General features: G+C 38.0%; 1 protein-coding gene across 2 annotated transcripts; it reads right to left on the reverse strand.

Moving 5' to 3' along the window:
- Window positions 1-1,279: 1,279 nt before the first annotated feature.
- Window positions 1,280-21,415, reverse strand: ccdc186 (coiled-coil domain-containing protein 186). 2 transcript variants are annotated; one of them, XM_060858228.1, is made up of 16 exons: window positions 21,269-21,415; window positions 18,564-19,425; window positions 15,954-16,080; window positions 14,271-14,399; window positions 13,501-13,713; window positions 13,287-13,406; window positions 12,997-13,101; window positions 12,494-12,592; window positions 11,925-12,011; window positions 11,690-11,832; window positions 10,886-11,141; window positions 10,428-10,617; window positions 8,820-8,900; window positions 8,266-8,485; window positions 4,151-4,370; window positions 1,280-3,320 (listed from the first exon to the last, which is right to left on the reverse strand). In XM_060858228.1, the coding sequence occupies exons 2-16, from the start codon at window positions 19,403-19,405 to the stop codon at window positions 3,237-3,239; spliced, it is 2,916 nt and encodes a 971-aa protein (XP_060714211.1). In that variant the 5' UTR covers window positions 19,406-19,425; window positions 21,269-21,415; the 3' UTR covers window positions 1,280-3,236. The 2 variants fall into 2 exon arrangements, with proteins under 2 accessions (XP_060714211.1, XP_060714220.1); XM_060858237.1 differs by lacking the exon at window positions 21,269-21,415 and adding an exon at window positions 19,582-19,756.
- Between the last annotated feature and the right edge of the window lie 1,339 nt (window positions 21,416-22,754).

Here is a 22,754-nt window from a genome sequence, read left to right on the forward strand (position 1 = left end):
TGATGTTTTTGGTATTTTTGAACGCGTGATTATTATCTGTTTTACGTACATCGTGTCTTGTGTAAACTATTTTCATGCTGTTATCACAAAGGAAACACGGCATCTGAATAAGATTCAAAAAAGAGACCACCAAACATGTCCTGTTGAAGTTTTGTTGAACATCAGCAGCTGGAAGAATGACACATAATTCTAGCTGGATCAAAAGAACATAAAACACAAGTGATGGTTTTACAGTTAACGATTGAAAGAACAGTGTTGTGGTGGTGCACCTTACCGCTGGGGCTCGAGTGCAAGTCTCACCTATCTGTAAACGTCAGTTGCTGTGTTTTTTTATGATACAGTGCTACACAGTGCATGTGACTGACAATCCAAGTGTTGTGACAACAAGCATTGTAACATCAGGATGGTGTAATATTACAAGAAAATAAACATGACACAGTCAAAACACTCCACTTATGAATAACCTAACGTTTAAATTAAGATCGTTAATGGAGTGATGTGACATAAGTATGGTGACTCATACTCAGTATTCGTTCTCTGCATTTAACCCATCCAAAGTGCACACACACAGCAGTGAACACACACACACCGTGAACACATACCCGGAGCAGTGGGCAGCCATTTACGCTGCGGGCACCAGGGGAGCAGTTGGGGGGGTTCGGTGCCTTGTTCAAGGGCACCTCAGTCGTGGTATTGCTGGCCTGAGACTCGAACCCACAACCTTAGGGTTGGAGTCAAACTCTCGAACCATTAGGTCACGACTTCCCCCTCTTTATTTATTTATTTATTTATTTTAAATCGTCACTACCGCTGCTCTGTTTATATATTTATTTTTCTTCTTTATTTAGGTTATACCATAATGCCTCTGTAGCATTTTAATTTCCCCAAAAGGAATAAACATACATACATCTACAGTATATTATGATGTTAAACACGTTCACTGCATATGACCTTTCTCTAATTTTGATCAGGACATGCTATATTTTCCATCAGCCTCTTCAGTGATCTAATGACAAATTCAGCAGATTGTGAAAGCAAGACTCTTGGGAAGAAATGCTATTCCTGCATCCTATATTTAAACTCTCTCTGTATAAACACACTGACCTGCATAATTGAATACTTGCTGATGCTTGCCCCGATGTTGCAACTTGCATAAAAGGGCTATGACGGTTCACTAGGGAGACAACCAATAAACTAATATAAATAGTTTACCTAAACTATTTTGTGCAGCAATTCAAAGAATGACCTAATGTACAAGAAAAAAGAATGTTTCAGGGAGTCAATTTTCTTCTTTTTTTATTCCTTGTAAGCAGCATATTTACAGAAAGGAATCCAGTTTGGTATCTTTAAAAACAATTTACCATTTACATCACATCATATCTACAAGTTTGTATAATCACAGTCTGACTATGTTAACTGAACGGAGCACAGATGACAATTCAGCAAGAGATTCAATAGCATTTTTCCACTTCATCAGTTTTGATCACCATTCACATAGACTCATACTTCAAAAGATAATTCTTGTCATTTCATAGTTAAAGAGAATTTAACAGGGAGATTTAATAAATTATAATACAGATACTTAAACAGTTATTGACAGTGTTTATCCTGGAGTTCAGCCTCCAAAGCTTTTTCACATTGCACAATATTTTCCTCTTTCTTTCTTTGTAAGGAATGCCTCTGGTGTTTTTAGGATGATGGAGTGTGGAGAGGAAAGGTGAAGATCCCAACATTGGCCTCCAGTTCTGTTGTGGTACATGGTTATTAATCCCTCTTTGCAGTTTAGGGGCAAAAGTTTACAATTCATATGTCTGGTCTTAATACGTGGAAAAGGCTTGCAGGTAAAGACATGGTCCCTGTACATACTGCCACATCCACAATAATCCTTCACTATTTACCTTCCATAAGGGAAGAATAAAGACAATGAGTCTATGAGCAGCAGCTAATGACACATTTCTTTCTAACTCTTAAATATGCAGAGCAGAGATCTCTAGGCCAGCAACTCCCCAGGCAGTCCGAATAGAGCTTGTAGAAAACATACAGTCTGGCTTCAATCCACCAAAGGAATTTGCCGTCAGAAATTCATTCTTTTTAGCACCTTAAATGGGACAGTTGCTGTGGGGATCACAGCTCAGACCTGTTTTAGGGACAAACCCCCCCTTCTACAATGGAGTAAAGGAAAAACAGAATTGCACTATTTCCTCGATATACTAATATAATTTTTCCCCCCACTGATCCCTATAAACTACTCTTTATTTAAACCTCCCGACAGCTTAACAAAAAGAAACACAAACAGCGAGAGGGAGAAGAAGAGTGAAAATATAATAACTGACAGTTTTTCAGACAACAAATGGCAGACAGAATTTCTCTCAGTAAGCAAGACAAATAAAACATAACATTGATTTAATAAGATTAAGGAAAAAAAAGCTTATTAAAGACCAATAATTGTATCAAATTACCCCCAATCTAGTTGAGATTAATCTGCTTTATGCTGTATTGAAACACCTAATAATGGAAAAGTGCATGCAGTGTAATAACCGGTCTTTTTTAAGTGCTTCACTCAGCTTGCAGAGAGAATACGAGATCTGGCTGAAAGAAAACCTTGTGGCAAAAAAAGATCTCCTTTCTCAAGCTACCATGTGGGAGTATGCATTAGTGTCTGCACTTTACACACATTCACTAATTGGCACAAAAGCATTATGGGCCAGAAAAAGAAGAAGTGTCCTTTATGCAGCAAGATAATGATTCTGAGCAAATCTGAAAATGTCCTGCTTCGAAAATGCACCATTACCCACTGAAGCCTCTTTTTCTCAATTATTAGGGTCAATCTCTTTAGAGGAAAGTGGAAGTACCTTCATTGAATACGTGTGTGCTCAATCATTAATTAATTCATTATCCAGTTTTCATACATTTACAAATCACTGGGTTGAAAATGTGCAATTCTTTTATGAACTTTAGAGGGCAGGTACAGAAGAAACATTCACCTGACAGGTGAGTGATGATGCATTACAGTCTGACACCAAGCAGGTGGAGAAATCTCCAAGAGGTCACTTGCTTTGTGGTATGCCTTTCTCCCTTCCCCAGCTTGCCACAGAATGGGAGCATGACTATGTGTGTTTCTTTCCTGACAGCCTCTCCTGGGTTAAACTACAAACTCTGGCCCTTCAGAGCACCTGAATGCTTGTAAACTTGCACATTTGTCATGTCCTGTAGCGACACCGCTGAGAGATCTACGGTCATTTTCTCCTGATGCCGGGTTCAACCGGTCGCTGTTGCTGAATCAATCTCTCAATCTCTGAACCCAAGGTCTGGAGATTCTCCTGTAAAGGAAAACATCATATTGCTGTGAATCATTTGCTTCCAAAAACTGTGGATTCATGCTACTTTACTCTAATGATAGGTATTCATGTTGAGGCCTTTTTTTTTTTTATTAAAAAATAAATAAATAAAAGAAAAAGGGGGGAAAATATTTGGATGTAGCCGAACAATTTTCAGAGATGTTTATAGACCAAACTGCATTTGTAAAGTTTAACTGCACAAAAGAAGACCTATGATAGAGCTGTTTGGCAACTGGATCAAATTTTTCATTACATGTTTATTACAAGACAGATCAAATGTCCGTCTCGTAATGAGCCGGTCTCTCAAAATCACAATTTTCAAAATTTAATTTCATCTTGTCTTGAATCCCTTTCTGATGATTTACAAGTGAACACATACTCCTAGTAAACAGCCGAATAATCCACCTTGATCTTATTGCTGATACATTCCCATGTACATCAACCATTAGTCTTTATTCTATAAAAAGTTGTGTCCATGACAAGGAGCTTTTTCCTCTGTTCTGGAGCTTCATGTCTAATGTTCATGCTCATAGCAGATCCTGTGTGGGAATGCACTCTCTATGCATCATTAGTGCTTAGTTGATGATAGCTATCGCCTTCCCAGCCATATTCTGAGATTACATCAGCAAACACCAAGGGCAGCCTCTGCAATATCAGTTCTCCAAGTGAACCATGTATAGGCAAATTACCACAAACTGTGCCATAATAGCATGCAACAATTCATGGATTGTGAGAACCAAGTAGACTAGAAACATGTAATTGTTTAGGTTCCATGTACACTACATGCACTTTATTAAGGCAGACCATGTTACCTTCAGTGTGATGTTCTTGAGCAGCGTGTCCTCCAGCACTGCTTGGAGCTTCCTGTTGATCTCCAGCGAGAGGTCCAGAGTGAGTCCAGTGTCAGCAGGATGTGATGTATACAGAGAGGCCATAATGCCCCCTCTCTTACTAAGGTGGGCTTTGTTAAAATCTGATGCCTCAGATGAGAGCGCTCCAGACTCCTCCCTCAGAACGTAGCTTTGGATAATTCTGCAGGACACATAAGGGTACATCTGATTTGGTCACAACAACAAAGCAAATATAAATAAATACACACAAACACTTGTTCACAGAAATTGATGGATTATAAAAGCTCAGTAATGGCTGTGATGCTACGAACACCTCTGAGGGAAGCAACAAAGCTCAAGACACTAATGAACTAGGACACAAGAGAAGTCACAGAGCATTAATCACCAAATCAAATCAATGGACCTCGTCTCTTTCTATTCAGGACATATAAAGCTACAATAAATTGAAAGTAATCCAAGAACTCCAAGAAGCTATCAATCTTTAAAACTGGCAAGCCCAGCCAAACCCACTATCGTGATTAAACCCATATAGCAAGAGCGCAAGAGTGGCTTTCTAAAAGCGTTGTGAAAGCAGGAAGCCTTGCTTTCCATTACACAACTACATAAGGCAATATATGATGAAAATAAACACAAGAGAGAAAATGAAATTTCTACTGAGGCTGTTTGTTTTTGTGAGACACACCACCCAGGTGAGAAATCCAAAAATAATCGCATCTTCTGAGTGCATTTTAATAAAAAGACAAAATCTTCAGATTGAATTAAACCCTAAAATACTCAAGGTCATAAAGCCTAATTTATTTTTAAGTGCCTCAATTTAAATCTGAATTAAGAACTGCGATGTGTTGATTTAAATCTAAAATCGTATTGTTACGTCTATTATTGTTGACTTTCTACAATGGAGAAAATGAAGATGAAAAGTACTGTCTCCCCCATTTCTCCCCATTCCGAACCTTTTTTAACCACAGTGACGCATGGCCCACATAACGGCCAATTCAAATTTAATGCTTTATTCAGTCCATGTCTCGAGCCAAGGACATTAAAGGGCATACATGTATAGGGTGAACTCCCCAAATGATGTGGCACTAACAGAATTCGTTATAAAACAGATAATCAGATTCATCAGAGAAGATGGGTGTTTTAAAAGCCCCGGCTATCTACAACAGATAGGGAAGGCACTAACATTACGTATTCCATTGTAGTAGCTACAAATAGGAAAAGCAATACAAAATGACATCAATAAATCAATCAATTAACCAATCAATAACTCACTCACTCACTGCTACAAAAACAGATTGGCTTACCTTAAACTTATTTAGGGTCCATTTGGACACAATTTCCCTTATGGCAGTATTTAACAGAAAAAAAATGAAGAGAAATGTAATTTTGCATGAAACATATCATGGCTTGTATGGAAATGAGGAGAGAAGTTAATTTGTGTGTAGTAGAATGGGGTTATTGTCCACATGGTTATTATTTGATAACTGGTAAGACTTCTTTCTGATGGCAGATGAGAACCAGTGGCAATATGTCCTGAAATTATTTCTCTCTCTGTTACTATATAAAGCCAGGGCAGGATGGCATTGGCCTGATTCTTTGCTGTAGCAGTAAGAGCAGCAGGGGGAAAGCAAGGACAGCAGCGGGCTACTTAAAAGGACGTATGCATTTTAGAAATTATAACTAAACCACAAATATACAAATCATTTTACTTATGATGTTCTAATTATTTGAATTTTAACTTCAAACTCCAATTTTAAAATGTAAAATGCACCTCACATATATGCATACATGCCTTTATATACATGCCAATGAACGCTTAGGACTCCTAATCCTGCTGTGTAAAATATAAAAGCATCTCTGGATCTGTACAAGGTACTTTCATTTAGATTTCATTCGCAGCAATCTAATCTGGTATATTTGGTATATTAATTCAACTTAAATGAAATCATCTACAAAATCAAATATGCTATGGAAGAAACCAATATCTAATATCTGTCCATTTAGAACACATGTGTAATTTTATCTCTCTTTGAAGAAATGTGGCACCATTAGCTGAAAGCACTGGCTGGGGAATTGAACCAAATCAAGTTTAATTCTGTAATCAATTTACCATACAGATGCACTGGAACCAAATACGCAAGTATGCTCATATCTTTAAATGCTGAGTCAGACACTGTGAAATAGCTTCATGTTTCTTTGTCTACATTTGCAATCTGATTCTACGTGCTTATCAGATATATGAATACGGTATGAGGCATAATTGGGAATCTCTGTGACATTATTTATATAACAGACAACAACACTATATAACAATATATAATGAACAGTTCTGTATTTGTGCAACACTGACCACTGAAGTCTTACTGATAACTAAGGGAAAATAATTAAGAGGAAAATGCAGACAGAAACATTGTATATACAGAAGTAAAATAGTGTCTTATAGTCACATGCAGAGGGAATCAGGACAGAGGAAAGGCTAGAAAGTGCAAAGCAGATTTATCCGTATCACCATGTAAACCAAAGCTGTAATTGATACAGAGTGATATAATGAATGAATGCCTGATTCATCAGAACACCATTTGAATCTTTTAGCACTGAATACTGAAGAACCAGACGCACGCTGGTTACGGGACATTTCGTATAAAATCTTTGAAAACAGTGATAAATAGCAACCCCCAGACAATTCATCTATCTTTTACTCTTACCAGCAGCTTATACTGTAATAATTTAAATATGGATTTCATAAAGGATTTATTCCCCCTCAGGTATAAAGATAGAAGTCCTTTTCACATTTAGATTTTGTCAGGACAAAACTTTGCTAAGCGAATTTTTTCTATTCTCTTTATTTAAATCAATCATCCTTCTCTATAGTGCGTTTCCATTTTACCCACAAAAAGGATGACGTTTAATAGATTAAACAGAATATCACTATAACTACGTACATAAACAGAGCACGACAACATAACTACACATAAACATAACTTTAAACATGCTTGTAAGACTATAAACTAATCTATAAACTAGATTTTCAGTTTGGCAAGAAACTAAAGTAAAGAACAAAACATGAAGTGCAGTTTTATTATAGGAAAACTGAACAAGTGTTTTGGTCCTCTTAAACCACATCGAACTGCCAATGATTACATACTTATGACATCATACTTTTTATCCATTTATAGTTACTGTTTGATGTCGGGGACTATCCACAAAAACAAAGTCATTCCTTCTAACACTTGTCACAGCATCTAAAAATAGTCATTCCCTCACAGGCCTCTCTATGTTCTCCCTTTTAATGTTAATACGATAATGGAAAAAATACATCTTGTCATGATACTGAGAAACTGTAAAACATAAATAAAACAAAGACAAGTGTGGTGTGTTCACTGAAAGCTGAATGATCACTTAATAAGATTTCAAATGTTGCGCAAACAAGTCACAAGGCTTTATTGTAGAAATCTGAGTGACAACTGCTCGTCCAAAATGACTTTTCACTGTCCAAAAAAACGTGACCGTAATCGGCTGGGTGTGATATTTATAAACACGTCAGAAATACACCCTGTGCTAATTGGCCTGTGATAAATTGGTGACTTCATATACTGAAGTGTATAGATATTTAGTATAAAAATGTTAAAAATGGAAGTGATGACAGAGTAAAGACAAGACAGGTGGAAGACTGAGGACTGAGGACGAATTTAGCCAGTATGATTTCTTCTTTAATGCTACAGTAAAACAGTGGAATAAATCTATGTTGTTATAACTTTAGCAATGTTATGAAACAAAATAAAGTGTAAATTGACCTATAAATATGATAAGATTGAAATAAGAAAATAAACACATTAGCCTTGGTTTATGGCCCATCAAGAAACTGAGCACGATGTTCTTATGGAAAGCGAATATAGGAGTATAAAGGAGACTGTACAAGTCAGTAGACGTAATGGAGTTTATGTGGCATGCAGCTACCTTGAGGAATAAGAACTGGCAAGGGATAAAATACAAAAAAGTAAAAGACGCAAACGGCTCCTGTGACATTTTGGGTGGCTGTTCCGAGACTCTTATATTAGATTACACGCTATCTCACTCACTTTGTCTTTTTCCTGATCTCCTCCACAAGCTGCTTTATGTGGTCCTCCAAGAATTCAATTTTCTCATTTTTACGTGCATGGGCTTTCTGCAGCCGTACGATGCGCTCCACCAACATGGCCTTGTCCACCTCTGGAAAGCTGTCCACGACCACCACAGACGAACCTGATTGGTTCTCTGGGGAACGATCGTCCATGCTGCTGCCTCGAGCATTAAGAGAGCCTGAGAGACAGAGACAGAAAAAGACAGAAAGAAGAGAGAATGTCACCTAAAACACAATGGGAAAGAATGGAAACAAAGTCTCGCCCAAAGCATTCAAGTGACAGTCACACCATACGGGGAATAACAATCAGCCTCACACAGCAGATGGCAATCACTCACACCCAGAATATCAGACTAGGATGCTTCAAGAGGTAGATGAAAGGCATGCAGGCTGACAAGCAAAGAGAAAGAAAGACAGAAGCAACTCCTATATGAAAAAGATTACTTCTAAACTAAAATCTATCATTCTTACTTTGAGCATTAGGACAATGTTTATTAGAAGCAGAAGGTGTACCTGAGGAACTGGAGCGACTGCCCATGCTGCTGCCCTCACGATCACATCCCCCATTCTCCACCTGGTCCAGCTTCTTACGTGCTATTACACAGCAAAGCACAACCACAAAAAATAAGCACCTGAAAATCTCCCATTTCTCACAGGAAGAGAAACATTTTACTGCTCAGAATCACATTCCCTGGAGACCATGAACACAGACTGAACACTTCACAAGACTCGTATCTTTACCAAAAATCAAATATGTTCAATTACAGTACTTCAAGTGAAAGGTCGTCACCTTGAGCTGGAGAAAAGTCAACAGGCACGAGAGAGCAGGAGCAGAAATAGAGCTGTTTAAAAATACCTTCACATTCCCCACATGTCCTCTATAGGAACAAATCCCCAGACTCTCTAATGTTCCTTTTTCTTTCTCTCCTGTACTTAGTAAAGTGTGGTGTGAACATGTACTGTGGCCTAACCTAGGTTTTCCTGCAGTCACACTGAGGGATGAATACATTACCTCAATCTGTCTGATTCTGCAGCATAGCCGCTCCACAAGCCCTCTCAGTGCTCCAACATGGCTTTATAATTACCAACGGTGCCTCAGGAATCCATGGACTTCAGAGAAATGCTAATGCTCCATTAAATTAATGAACTTAGCACCATTAAAAAGGCTACGCATACAGTTAAACATTTTTATGCTTTTTTCTGCCCTTCATTAACTGATGCTCTGGTGTCAGCCGTCATCACTGATTACAGATAGTTCACTGCAAAGACTCTTTGAAAAGGTTTTCACTTTTAACCTAAAAATCTGCTTTATAATTTGTAAAAAATAAACATTTAAATAACAAATTTGTGACTTAGGGACTGGAGATCCTGCCAGTAATTTAAATAGGAACTATTAACACCCAAAAAAAGAGATATGAAATAGACCAAGACCATTTTATGGGAGCATTAACACAGTAACAAGACACAAAAAGAAAAGATGAAATTGGATTAAACCAAACAATGTCTTGAGGAATTGCCGACTGACTTCACATATTTAAGTCTCTCTCATGTTCGTTAATGTCATATGACAGAATCTTACTAAATCTAATATATAGTGGCCTAAGAAAGAAATCTTTACATATTAATTTTGACATCCTCTTCTGTGTCAAAATACATTATTGGAAGTCTTTACAGTCTTTGTCCTGGTTATGGTTGTTAGAGTGATATAGTCATGATTTAGTCACAAACACTTACATGCATAAAATATATATCCATCTATTACAGTCTACATGTTCATTTATTTTATTTAACCAATTTCCTTATTCCAGTGTTCCTCATCAATTTTGCATCTGGCTGCAACTCACACACTAGACTCCACTAAATCATACTCTGTTTCTTCACTCAGCAATGTAGTAAAAACTCTCTGCTTGTATAAACTGCTACTGTTGGCAGCACAAGTAGCAAAAGAGTGCAGCCTCTCTTAGCTACTACCTATTTTGGCTATGAAGTTTCCCCCCTTAAATTTTCTTAAAAAGATGATTGATACATTAAACAAACATTGGTATTTTTTAGATGAGGTTATCATACCATAAAGATTTCAGATTAACAGCCACATGACTGGTATTACTTTGTTTCATTTACCTTGTGTGAGCTGCTTTGTCAGATCCTTGATGTTGGCTGCTTGCTTCCTTTTCTGTGTAATCAGCTCATCTCTTAGCTCCTCCACTCTCATCTTCAGCTGAGCAATCTCTGTTTGCAAAGCAGATCGCTCTGTCTGAAGAGCCTGGACTTCATCGTGCATTCGCTGTTCCTCTCTCTTCAGCCTCATTGTCTGAAAAAACACACACACACATCAATCTAATTTCTAAACCAAAGAGGCATAAAATTCATAATCATTAAATTACTGTGTTCTTTTCTACCATGTGAGTGATGAGGCTTCCTTTGTGTTGTAAAATCGGTTCAATTTAAAGCTGCCCTTTTAATGCAGCACGCACTCTCAATATTGAATTAGGTAGATGTGGTTGGAATAGATAATAATAGAAGTATTTATATGACCATAGTAAGATTATTTGCTCTTATGTGATCACGTATGAGCGCACCATATCTGCCAGAGCCCTCTCGGTCTCCTCCAGTCTGTTCTTCAGCTCCCTGGAGCTAGTGTTCATGCAGTCCAGCTGAGTCTGCAGGCCATTGCTCTCAGACTGCAGCTGAGCATTCTTACTCGTCAATTTCTCTGTGAAGGACAGGAGCTCGGCCTCACGCACTCGGCCCCCCTGAACATCTTTGTGTAGGTCTGCAAACAGTAAGTTCAGACTCTCTACCTCCTCCCTCAAAGACATTATCTCCTGCTCATCTCTGTCAATCAAAGTAGACACAAGAAGAGAAAACTTTATAGAAAACATATGTACAGATTTATGTGATTTACTGCAATTTCCATTTATGTGCCAAAGCCATAGTCAGACATAATTCCTAGACATTGAAATGATGACACTATATCAAGTGTCGTTATGCCCTAATGACTCCACACAGACACACACATAAATAATTCTGTTAACTCTTGAAGAGGCCCTATGATCATACACCAGTGGGCACAGAGCCACTTTTGTATTCTTGCATAAAGATTCTCCCACCACAAAGAACTGACAAGGTCATTCAAATGAATCATCTCTGATTCAAAGACACACCCACTGGTCTGTGTTAAAATCATCATCACAGGAGTCAAAATTAATCTGAAAACATTTTCCTAATGTAATCCCAATTATGACACACTTTGCACCAGATGGGAAAGGGGAATGCTCCATGGAACCAATACTACAGTAGCTATGGGCTTTTCTGAGTCATTAAGGACACTGCGAGTGGTAAGATTAATTGGTCAGGGTTGGTGGATGGGATGCCTCTATTACCTCTGATGCTGCTCTTCTAATCTCTGAATGTCCCCCAGCTTCTCTCGCTGGTTCTGGATCTCAGACTTCTGTCTGTTAATGATCTCCCTGTATTTACACAGCTCATCTTCCCAGCGAGGCCTTTCATCCTCCAGACATTTTACCTGTACGTAAGAGAGCAGGAAGGTACAATAAATATTTAAATATTCACAAATTATGTATACAATGCATATACATGGCATAAGAAATTTCTTACCTTGGTTCTGAGAGTGGTAAGCTCATCCATTCCTTCTTTGAAGCTCCTCTTTAGATCCTCCAGCTCCTTAATCTTGGCTCGATGCATCTGTCAATCATAATGGAAAACGTGATGCAAATGAGCCTTCTCTAGAGCTACAAGCACCATTAGTCAATTGCTTCATTCCGCCCATTCTAATTAGTAAAGTGATGGCTGAGAGAACTTTACAAGTAATGTTAAAGTTTATTAAAGCTAATAAAAATGCAAATATAAATCAAATAACGCTTCACTGAAAAATCCTAAAGCACTTCAGGACAATACTTAAAAGTGGACTTAATAACATATAAATAGTAACTAGACAAGAAAACAAACTAAAAGCTAAATGTGGTCACACGACAAATACACAGCACTTTGCAATTCAAAAATTCACGAGATGTAAATAAAAACATATTACAGGATTACAGAAATAGAACCTTAATACTCTATAAAGGGTCTCAGGTTTTAGAACTGTTTCTGATGTGCATAAAACCAGCATCAGCAAATAAATGTTGGACCCTGAGACAGGTGTAAATAAAGCAATAAGAATTCACCTCCAGCTGATCTGTCTGTTCCTGCTTGTGCTTCTCCAGCTCACCCTTTGTCTCCCGCAGCTTTACATCTAATTCATTAGACTTAATTTCCTCTGACTCCTAGTGAAAGAGAGTAATTTAATTGTGCATTATGAAAGTGAACAAAAATTATTTCCCCATAAGTGATAAGGAGCTCATGACATTCCTAGATCTATTTTGCTTCTACATTCATAGATTACTGATACATTTGTGCAAAAAAAAAAAAATTAAAACACACACCAAGACAGTTTACTTTTGCATTATACATTCAACAAGTTAGAAATATATGGTGTTAGCATTACACATTTTTTAAACCTTGAAAGAATGATGCAGGACTGTAGTTTAGAATGTTCAGAGATAAAGGGCCAGCACACTACACAACAGACAATACTGTCCTCTAGTGGATATTTAAAACTCTAGTAGTAGTGCCACCTAGTTAGAATATTTACCACACATTTTCCAATAAGTATTCTGTTTAGACTTGCCTGATATGTTCGAATCATGTCTTGGCAATTCTTGCGGATCTGTTCGGTCTCCTCTTTTGCCTGTGTCAGCTTAGCAGTCGTTTCTTTTAACTTGTCTTTTGTATCCTGTTAAGAACACCACAAGATAAAAAAAAAAATGATACTTGAAAATAGTACAATATAATAAATAAAAACAATGGACTGACAACAGGCCTCAATCTGTCTGTATCAAATTATACATAAAAATAAAATACGAGTTGAAATTTCCCTTTATAGAATTTCATCACAGTTAGCCTGTTTAAACAAGTTACCTTATGAGCATCTGTCTCACTCTTTAATTTGTTTTGGGCCCATTTCACTTTGATGATATGAGAGTTGATATCATCCTTGAGCTTTTCCAGTTCGCGAGACAGCCTACTTATCTCATTCTCCTACATAAACAAGAATGAAACTTAATAAATAGCAGAATTGAAAATCAGCCAGCTTGTATCATTTTATATTACTAATATAATGGAGCATTTTTACTTTGGCTTCATGTAGCTGCTGAAGCCGTCCTTTCTCCTGCGCTAGCTGGTTCCCCCTCCGGGCCTGTTTGTCCACCTCTGAAGTTGCCTCTCTGAGCTTTCTCTCCAACTGCTCCTTTTCCCTACGTAGGTCCAGTGCCTCTTTTTCCCCTCGAACATACTTCATAACCATGGCCTCCTTCTCCTGCCGTGCTTCCTCACACTTCTTACCAGCCTGAAAAAAAAGTTAAATAAAATAATGCAACATCAGCCGTGTACAACTGTATTGTTTTGTATCTTTATTTACAAATTAATTGTGTGTTAGTTTTGAGCTGTGAGAATGTACTGTCATGAAGTGGTGCTTTCAGTAATCAAGTTGGCAGGCTTTGAGGCTCCTGTTTGCAGGAAAGTAAAGGGGAACCGTCTCATAACTGACACTGTTCTGAGAATTTCGTATGAAAGAGAAGACCAGTCTGAATGAATTCTTCAATAATAAGTAACTAATTCCACTCACCTATTAAATCTAACTTAACATTAGACCTTGATAACTGAAGCCAATACTGAGACTATGAGTAAAAGATAAAGACAGACAACAGTGCCACATTCTGATGGGAAATGAGACACGAAGGATGAAGGAAATAGAGATTGAGAACCACAGACTAGTCATTGTTTGGAAGTAACTGATCCACTGTGGAAGAAAAAGAGCTTTGTGTTGGGAAAGGGGGAAGGGTGCCATCTTGGGCGATTGTTTTCATGGTACCAGTGGCAGTGGTCATAGTGATGACCTCTAACCTGCTCAAGGCGATAGGACATCTCCCTCTGCATCTGCTGAATGGTGTTTTTAGCCGCCTGGTCCTGGTGAACCAGTTTGTCCTTGGATTCTTTTAGATCCTTCAGTAGTTGCTCCACCCTACTCTCAAACTGGTAGGACAAAGACAGACAGTTATCATTTTAAAAAAATCTGCTTAGGAATGACTAGAGCAGGTCTAATCATGGACACTCCCAGTATGACGACACAAAAGCGGGTTTGACAGGGCAGAGTTAAAGATAGAGGCTATTAATCACTCAGGAACAACACTGACTCAACATCAAAGATCATGACGGTATAACACAGGTGGAATTGTGCAATAACACTAGAAAATACACACAGGGCACAGGACATCTTCCAGCTAGTCAGAAATGTATTTTTTAATAACCTGGTACAGGTGGCTAAATTTATTACCTAGAGCCTTTCGGAATCTATGAACAAATCAGGTGTGTGTTGGCTTTGATTTAAAACAAAATTTTCCTTTGTGATTAAAAGGGCACAACGCCTAAACAGCTGCCAGGTTGTTACTGGCCTTTCAGACAAGAAAAATGTAACGTGTTGACAGGCAATATATTTATCATCTATCCCACAGGATATGTAAAACCTCCAGTGTGCTGCCAGTGCTGTGTTTTAGTTGCCTACACAATGACTAGGCTAAAAAAAAAAGGCTTGTGCTTGTTTACCAGTTAAGCCCAATAATAATAATAATAATAATAATAATAATAAATTAATGCTTCAGCACATTAAATTTATCTGAGGTATGATCACACCTAGTGAGAATTGTTCAGCGTGTTCAGTGTAAACATAGTTACACACCAAATGTTTTGTGTAAGTCATTAAGGGATTTTCCACCTTTTCAGGTTTGTTAAGACTACTTCTTGACCCAGTACCCTATGAATGAAGAATAATAAAAATAAAAAAATAAAATAAATAAATAAATAAATAAAAACTTGGCTTAGACATGAAATCTGTTCATATTCTCAACCCATACTTTTTATTCATCCAGACCTGAACTGAAGAGTAAGAGCTTTAGAATTGGTTTTGTGTGTTTGTTGTTTACTGATAGAGAGCATATGATTGCATCTCTGCCCCTTGCTCTCTCACCACAGAAGGAGGCAGCGAATGAGTCTGGTGAGATGAGAGAGCACAGATGCCCCTCCTAATTCAGCTGTGATGAGAAGCTGTGAAAGTATAGTACACACAGCAGTTTCCTGTCATTATCCTGATACCGGATTATTGCTCTTTAGACACAGCCGACCTCCTGTGCTGCTGTTTGATTTGTGTTATTACCCTTTGTGACAAAGGCCCCTGTAGGACTCAAAGAGGTGTATCTACTCAGCACCAGATGCAGGCGCTTTAGTAAATAAGCACATTAATCAGGAAAGAGAGCCTGAACTGGCTATTCAGGTCTGCCATCTGAATGGACACGAGGAGGCTTATTTAGTTAAACGCCGTGCCAGTCACTTTTATCAGATTCTATTATTAGCCTTGTTATTGACCATGTCTCAAATAACAGTGGTCATTCTGGAAAAATAAATAGGGCCAGTGGCAGGCTGTAAATTGAATGAAAATGTATAGTGATTATTATCACCAGCATGCCACCTTCTCTCAGAGAAAAACACAACATGCTGCTTAACTATAGCTTATGCTGAGTGATAACGATTTACCTTCTTAATAGTGCAAAGATGTTGTTTTTCTGTTTCCATCCTCCTCTTTAGCTCCTCCCTCATGCTGTCTTTCTCAGAGCAGATGCCCAGAATCAACTCCTGATGTTTCTTATTCTCATCCAGCAACCTGTCACACAATGACAGCCACTGTTATTGTAACAGCTTTACAAATATCTCTCAGTGTTTTTACTGCCTGGCTTTGATTTGGTCTAATCCATTTGGAAGGGTTTAACACTTTTTGTTAAATTTTAACAAGTGTCTAAAAATGATTAGTGAAGAGGCTCCTTCACAAGAGCCTAACAACAGTTCAGTGCTGGACTGGCTTCAGTTTCTAGTCAAAGCAGATGTTCATATGAAAATGAGGAAAGTAACACCACAAGGGAATATGGTCACATATAGTGCAATACACAGCAGGGGATTAGATGTATTAATTCTAGAATGGCATAATTTACATTACTACAACAAAGACATGATTTAAAAGAATTCCAACCCCAAAGATTTGGAGTGAATTCCAAACACTGGAAATGATTCTCCTCTCTAATAACACAACAAAACTAATCTAAAATCTAGTGCTGCACGATTAATCATATCGCAATTGCAATCGCAATATCAAGCCTGTGCGATTATATGACGCAAAATGCTGCAATTTTATGAAATAAATAAATAATAAATAAATGCATGTGTGGACATGACAAATCATTCTCTCTGAAAGCTGTTTGCCTATTTCATACACTACACCGCTACCGCGACTTTTTCTGGTGTGCAGCGCGGAACGGGTGAAGATGGATACCGAGCAGACGGACACTGAACTGTAGTGTTAATTTCTTCAGACAAGACGAGACGAAATATGTTCGGCAACAACCTTTTTTTCATGACTAAGACGAGACGATGACAAGACTGCACCACTGTCCAAAAACGCTGACTAAGACTAAATTAACATGCATTATTGTTGACGAAAAAAGACGAGACGAAAATGTTTTGTATAAAATAAAAACTAAGATAAAATCTCTCTTCATTTTCGTCTACAATTGTCTCTGCTTTTTCATCAGCTGTTACGCCTTTAAAATATTCAGCACGAGTTCGCGGCTTCGCACTGTTGATCAAGTTACAGGTCCGCGAAGCGGATCCCGCTTATAATATTGCTACCTACCAAATAAATCAATAATTTGACACAAAATTATGATTTAAAAAGAAGTTTATTGATTTAAAAACGATTGTATTGCTTCCTCTAAAGAAAATAGTACGCTCCGTCTCTACGGTTAGAATCCTGTGTCCATGGCAACACTCTGTTTTTCATGGCAACGGTGTGTTATATATAGTTCGCAGCGGTCTGTTATCAAGAAATAAAATAGTGTGTACGTAGAAAGAATTCGTCCACACGCTGCTCAAAAATAAATAAATAAATTAACAAACAAAAACAAATAAATAAATAAAAAATCCTGAGCGCAAGTCCACCATCTAGGCTTTTTGTGTTAAATTATATTTCCTGTCGCTGCACAGGCTCTTTTATTGTACATGACAGCTTATGTCCCGATGACCGGTATTTGCATTACGATTAAAAGCAGTATCAATAAAGTAAAAAATGTGATGTGCAGTCAAGTTCGAGTATACACTGTTTAAACGAGTGTTCTCAACTTCTCACTGATACTTTTGTGATTATCAGTAATCTGTGTGTGCATTTTCCTTGAGAACCAAGCAAGTTGACTCATGATACCATTTGTTTATTATATCGCAATCGCAATCCCAATATTGACCTCAATAATCTGAATAAATACTGGCTTTTGCTTTAAATATTAGATAGAACCAAACATGGTTTAAAACACATGCAAGTCACAGCACTGAGGTATATTGGTGCATTGGGCTCAGAAAATATATGAATATTTGGCAAAAATGTCTGGTAACATTAAAAAATACAGCATACAGTCAACAGATAGTTAGTCTGGTTTAAAAAAAGTGATCATCATACGTAATTGAGAATATTCTCAGTCCAGATAGTCTGTCTGATGCTTTATTGTAATTTGTGACCTGTTATTTATTTAAGCATGGTTAAAATTTCTTAGTTGTGTTAGTTGGATGAAGATTTGGAAAAATAAGTTATGTTATTATTAGTCTGTATATGAACACAATATCTAGTCTTAATAGGATCAATCCACCCAAAGACAATATCCCAATTAAACATAAGACAACAAAAGAAATAAAACAATATGCAATATATCGATAATATATGAATAACCGTCGCTTGTGTTCTCATACAAGAAAATATACCACTGACAAACATTTTAGTTAAGAATGTCTTGTCAAGTAAGTATGAGAGAGGGAAGAGGAATATCAGGTAGATCAGGAATGCTAATCTAATCTAACTTGTGGTGGAGGAACAGCTGTTGTGTTGATTGTCAACACTTTTGTGCAAGTAGTTCTGATGCAAAATTAGTTTTTATATTATATTTAGAATATTTAAAACCCTGTTGAGGAATTTTGAATATTCATAGGATTTTACCTTTTCGTTAAAACTCACAGTGAAATTGCTATACTGTAACCTCTCTCTAACCAAAAAGCCAGTGATAAACAGGAGATTATGTAAAAGACAAATCTTTTCAAAATACTCAGTACCTCTTGATGGCCATTTCCTGTTGCGCATATTTGAGCTGGACACACTTCTCGAACACAACCATGGTGTCTGGATCCTTGGGCAGACCGTTCGGAAGGCTCGTTCTGCTGTTGCCTTTCTCACGTACCTGGCAGTTCAGCAGCTCTGACTCCAGCTCATCCAATAGAGACTCCTGAGATACCGAGCGCTGGATCTCAGACATTAGCTTCCTGCTACAGTCTGTATCATACAGGTTAGCACTGGACACGGAGTTTAAATGATTAGCCTCATGCTGTGGTGAAACTACTGAGTTTGTCACTTTGCCACTTTGACTGCTTAGACTTTGAGGCTTGGCAGCATTCCCTGATGGACTTACTTCATGTGAAGGCATGCTGTTTGACTCACAGGATTCTCTTGCATCTTCTGGAACACAAGAAGAGGTCACTTCTTGGTCTACAGGATGACTGGAAGGAAGCATATCTTCTTCTATCCCATCCAAAACAGCAGGCACTATTTCTACAGGTCCATTAGGAATAGCTGGAGGAGTCCTGCTATCATCTATAGAGGAGGTTCCGCTGTCACAGCTGCTGTTGCCATCCCCTTGTCCGTCCTCTGAATTTGTTTGTTCTTGGTCTAGTGTGGGAAGGTCCAGCCTCAGTTCCACCCTTTCAGCACCATCAGACTGAATGCTGTCTAACACACTGTCCTGTTCAGCTTCCTGTACACCATAATCCTCCACACCCTTTAGCTCATGTTCAGGACCATCACTGATGGCTTGTGATGATCCTGTGCATGTTGTATAGGCGTCTGTGCTGTGATGATCTGGAGTGGGGTGCTGCTCTCCCTGACAGTCACACTGCTCCATGCTCTCGTAAAACACCACACCTGAAAGAGATAATTAATTATTACCATGCACAGATCAGCACTACATCTCTCTTACTTTGTTAAAGGTAAACAGCAGTATATTACAAAAATTCTTTAATTTGTCAAAAATAAAAGTGTTGCAAAAGGTCCTGCCATTGCAGAAATATTTTATAATACTTCCTTCCTGCAAAACAGACAGTGAGAAATTAAAAGTCACTTCCTCCTTCTTCTGACATATCTCAGGCTCTAGCACTGTCCTCTACACACCAAAAGAATGGAAACCTTTTTCCCTGTTGTACACACAGCCTACAGCTTAAGTAAATTTGAGCTGGTATTCATCCCACTGGATTTCATTCAGTGACATACTGACATTGCAATTGTTCTCTTATGAACTCAACTGATACTGCTACAAATGCCAAGCACTGCAGAGGACAATCATGTGCTACAAGTGTATAAATGACCTTTCTCTTAATACAGCACTCCCAGAGAGTAAGAGTGAGAGCAAAATTCAAGAAATGAACTTTGGACAGAGTGCTTTAAATCAAGATATGCCATGCTGTAAAGTTACCAAGTCACAGGACTGTCTGAACATGTAAAACTGTGTATCTATACACAACTCAGCATGAAGACGATATATAGCAATACAAAAACTGATTTGATGTAAAGATAATTTCCACAACGGGGAGCGTTCAGGCATAGATATTATCCTTTACAAATGGTTTGAAATGACGTTTGAATGCCGATAAAAAGTGTTTTTTTTTCTCTCCATTTTATAATATAATATTTTATTAAAATCTGGAAAACATCTATTTTCTCTTGACAAAAGGTCATCTGGAAGTAGAGAATTTTCTTTCTCTTACTGTTTAATGACAGAACACAAAATACATATGGATGACTTCTTGACTATTAATATCACATGTTTGCTATGAATAATATTAAAAAATGACACATAATGACAAATACTCTTCTTGTCCCAGTAGCCCAGGCTTCCAAACCAGAGTTCCATCACTTTTCTGTACACACACACACACAATGTGGGGTGCTAACCCGTTACAGGGCACAATTTCACAAACTCACACACGAATTCACACACTACAGACAATTTATAGACGTCAATCAGCGACCATTGACATTTTTTGACTGAGGGATGAAACCTGAGGAAACTCCTGAAGTACAGGAAGAACATGTAAACTCCACACACAGGTTGAAGGAAGGAATAGAAAATACTAAGGTAAATGGTGACAATATAGAAAGCAGGCTTCAGGATCAACACTCGTTAGAATGAACTCAGGAACTGTGATCCTGTTATATAATGTGCTGTAACCCTGAAGAAAGTGGGTTAATACAATGGAAAGGTTTCTCTGCTCACACTCAGTGAAGAAACTCTCATATTTGTTTACATTAGCTAGCTCTATGAATTCAACACCTTCACAATGGGCTAAGAACAAGTGGGTCTGGTCCCAAAAAGATCTAAAAAAGAACTAGGAACAAAAGGACCTGTGGGTGTGAAATCGATACCACGGATGTAGCTAAAGCAAAGCTACCTGTCAACTGCATCCATAATCAGCGATTGTTTGTAAATAAACAGCTGGACATTTCTGAACACGGTGGCCAAAGCCTGCTATAGCGCAAGCTTTGTTATGGTCGTTAAAACACGAGAATTTAGAACCTAACAGTACAGATATGTTGCTCGAACAAAACATTAATATTCTAAACCAGCTATGAGAATCGGGAGGTAACGTTAGCTACAGACTCTACTAGAAAACACCTGATTAGCCTGCTAGCTAACGTAGCTGCCGGAACTGCGGTGTGTCTGAAGCTATGGTTGACCCGAGAATGAGCTTAAATGTGACATTTCACTTACCCTTTATGTAAGGTCCATTCAGCACAGCTGTTATAAAAGTAGTCACAACACAGCGCGTCCACCGTCCTAATGTTAGCGCCTGTTGAGGTGACACATCAACAAATATGGCTACTGCACTCAACCGACGGCAGGCAGCTTAACGCAGTGGCTGCGCATGCGCAGTAAAAGCAGTATTATTATTTTTGTTTTTTTTGATTTGTACTAACTTGCATTGTAAAGTCAAAGGAAAACCATGTGATATATGGTAACAAGGAATTTGTTGTGTTTTTAAGGTGCTCTTGGTACATACATATAGACATGAGAACAGTGAACAATTAAATAGTAAGGATTTATACACTTACATAGTACTTGGGAAAAAGGCAGTAATTAGAGATGGAGAATGAATTACAGAACAGGAGATAATCCCTATATTGCTGTTTAAGACGGATATGGCATGGGGGGTGTTTTTTATGGTTAGATGTTTCTTATGATGTTACCTTCCAGTTTCTTCACTTGTACAAATCCTGAAGGTTGGGCAGGGGTTCACCCAGGGGCGGTTCTAGGTTTTCACCTTTAGGGGGTTTAGCCCTCAGTGAGAATTTAAAACAAGAAGAGTTTTATATTAGATATATGACTACATGGTAAGCCAAAAGTTATGGTATTATTTAAAATGGCAAAAGTGGACACCAAAATTTTATGCATGATGTAATTTTATGCAGTCTTGAATCATCAGTTCATGTATGTGTCCAATGAATGCAGTCATTAAAAAAAATATTCACAAGACAAAGACCAAATCAATAAATGTTTTTTTTATTTGTTATTGAATGGATTGTTTGCATTAATATTTTGTCTGTGCTATAAAGTCTGGTAATAAGAATAGTGAAATTTCACTGCTTTTGGTTGCAGTCTTTGCGGGTTTCCTCTGATTAACGTTATAGATAAACGCCTCCAGCTCTGACTGCGCGTGCACGCTGCGCGTGCCTGTGCTTCTCCGTTCTAATAAAGCAGACAGTTGATGCACTATTGAAAGACTACAACGCACGCGCGTTAAAGCAAAGTAAAAAAATCTTGGATCAAACCAATAAATAATTTTCTTTCCCATCGACGACATGTCCTGCATTTTAAAGTAATTTTTATTGTTTATTTATAAAAGTAAAAATTATACTTTTAGTTTTAGGGTGGCTGAGATCACAGACAGGGGGGCTGAAGCCACCCTAAAAAAGGCCTAGAACCGCCCCTGGGTTCACCAATGATCCTTTCTGCTGTCCAAAACGTCCGTTGCAGTCTTCTTAAATCTGATTTGCCGGTCAGGCTTTTCCACACTGATGTAGAGTCATTACTAGAAAGCTGTCTTTTTCAGCTTTTCAGAGTAGTTTTGCTTTGCCACTCTTATCTCCCTATTTATTTGGTCTGTTGTACAAGGCTTTGTCCCCACTTCTGTAGGAGTCCTCTTTGGCCCGGCGAAGCTGTTTGACATGTAGTCTGTGTACACGTGTCTCGGAATTAT

This window comes from Tachysurus vachellii, chromosome 2, assembly GCF_030014155.1.
Source record: "Tachysurus vachellii isolate PV-2020 chromosome 2, HZAU_Pvac_v1, whole genome shotgun sequence".
NCBI lineage: Eukaryota > Metazoa > Chordata > Actinopteri > Siluriformes > Bagridae > Tachysurus > Tachysurus vachellii.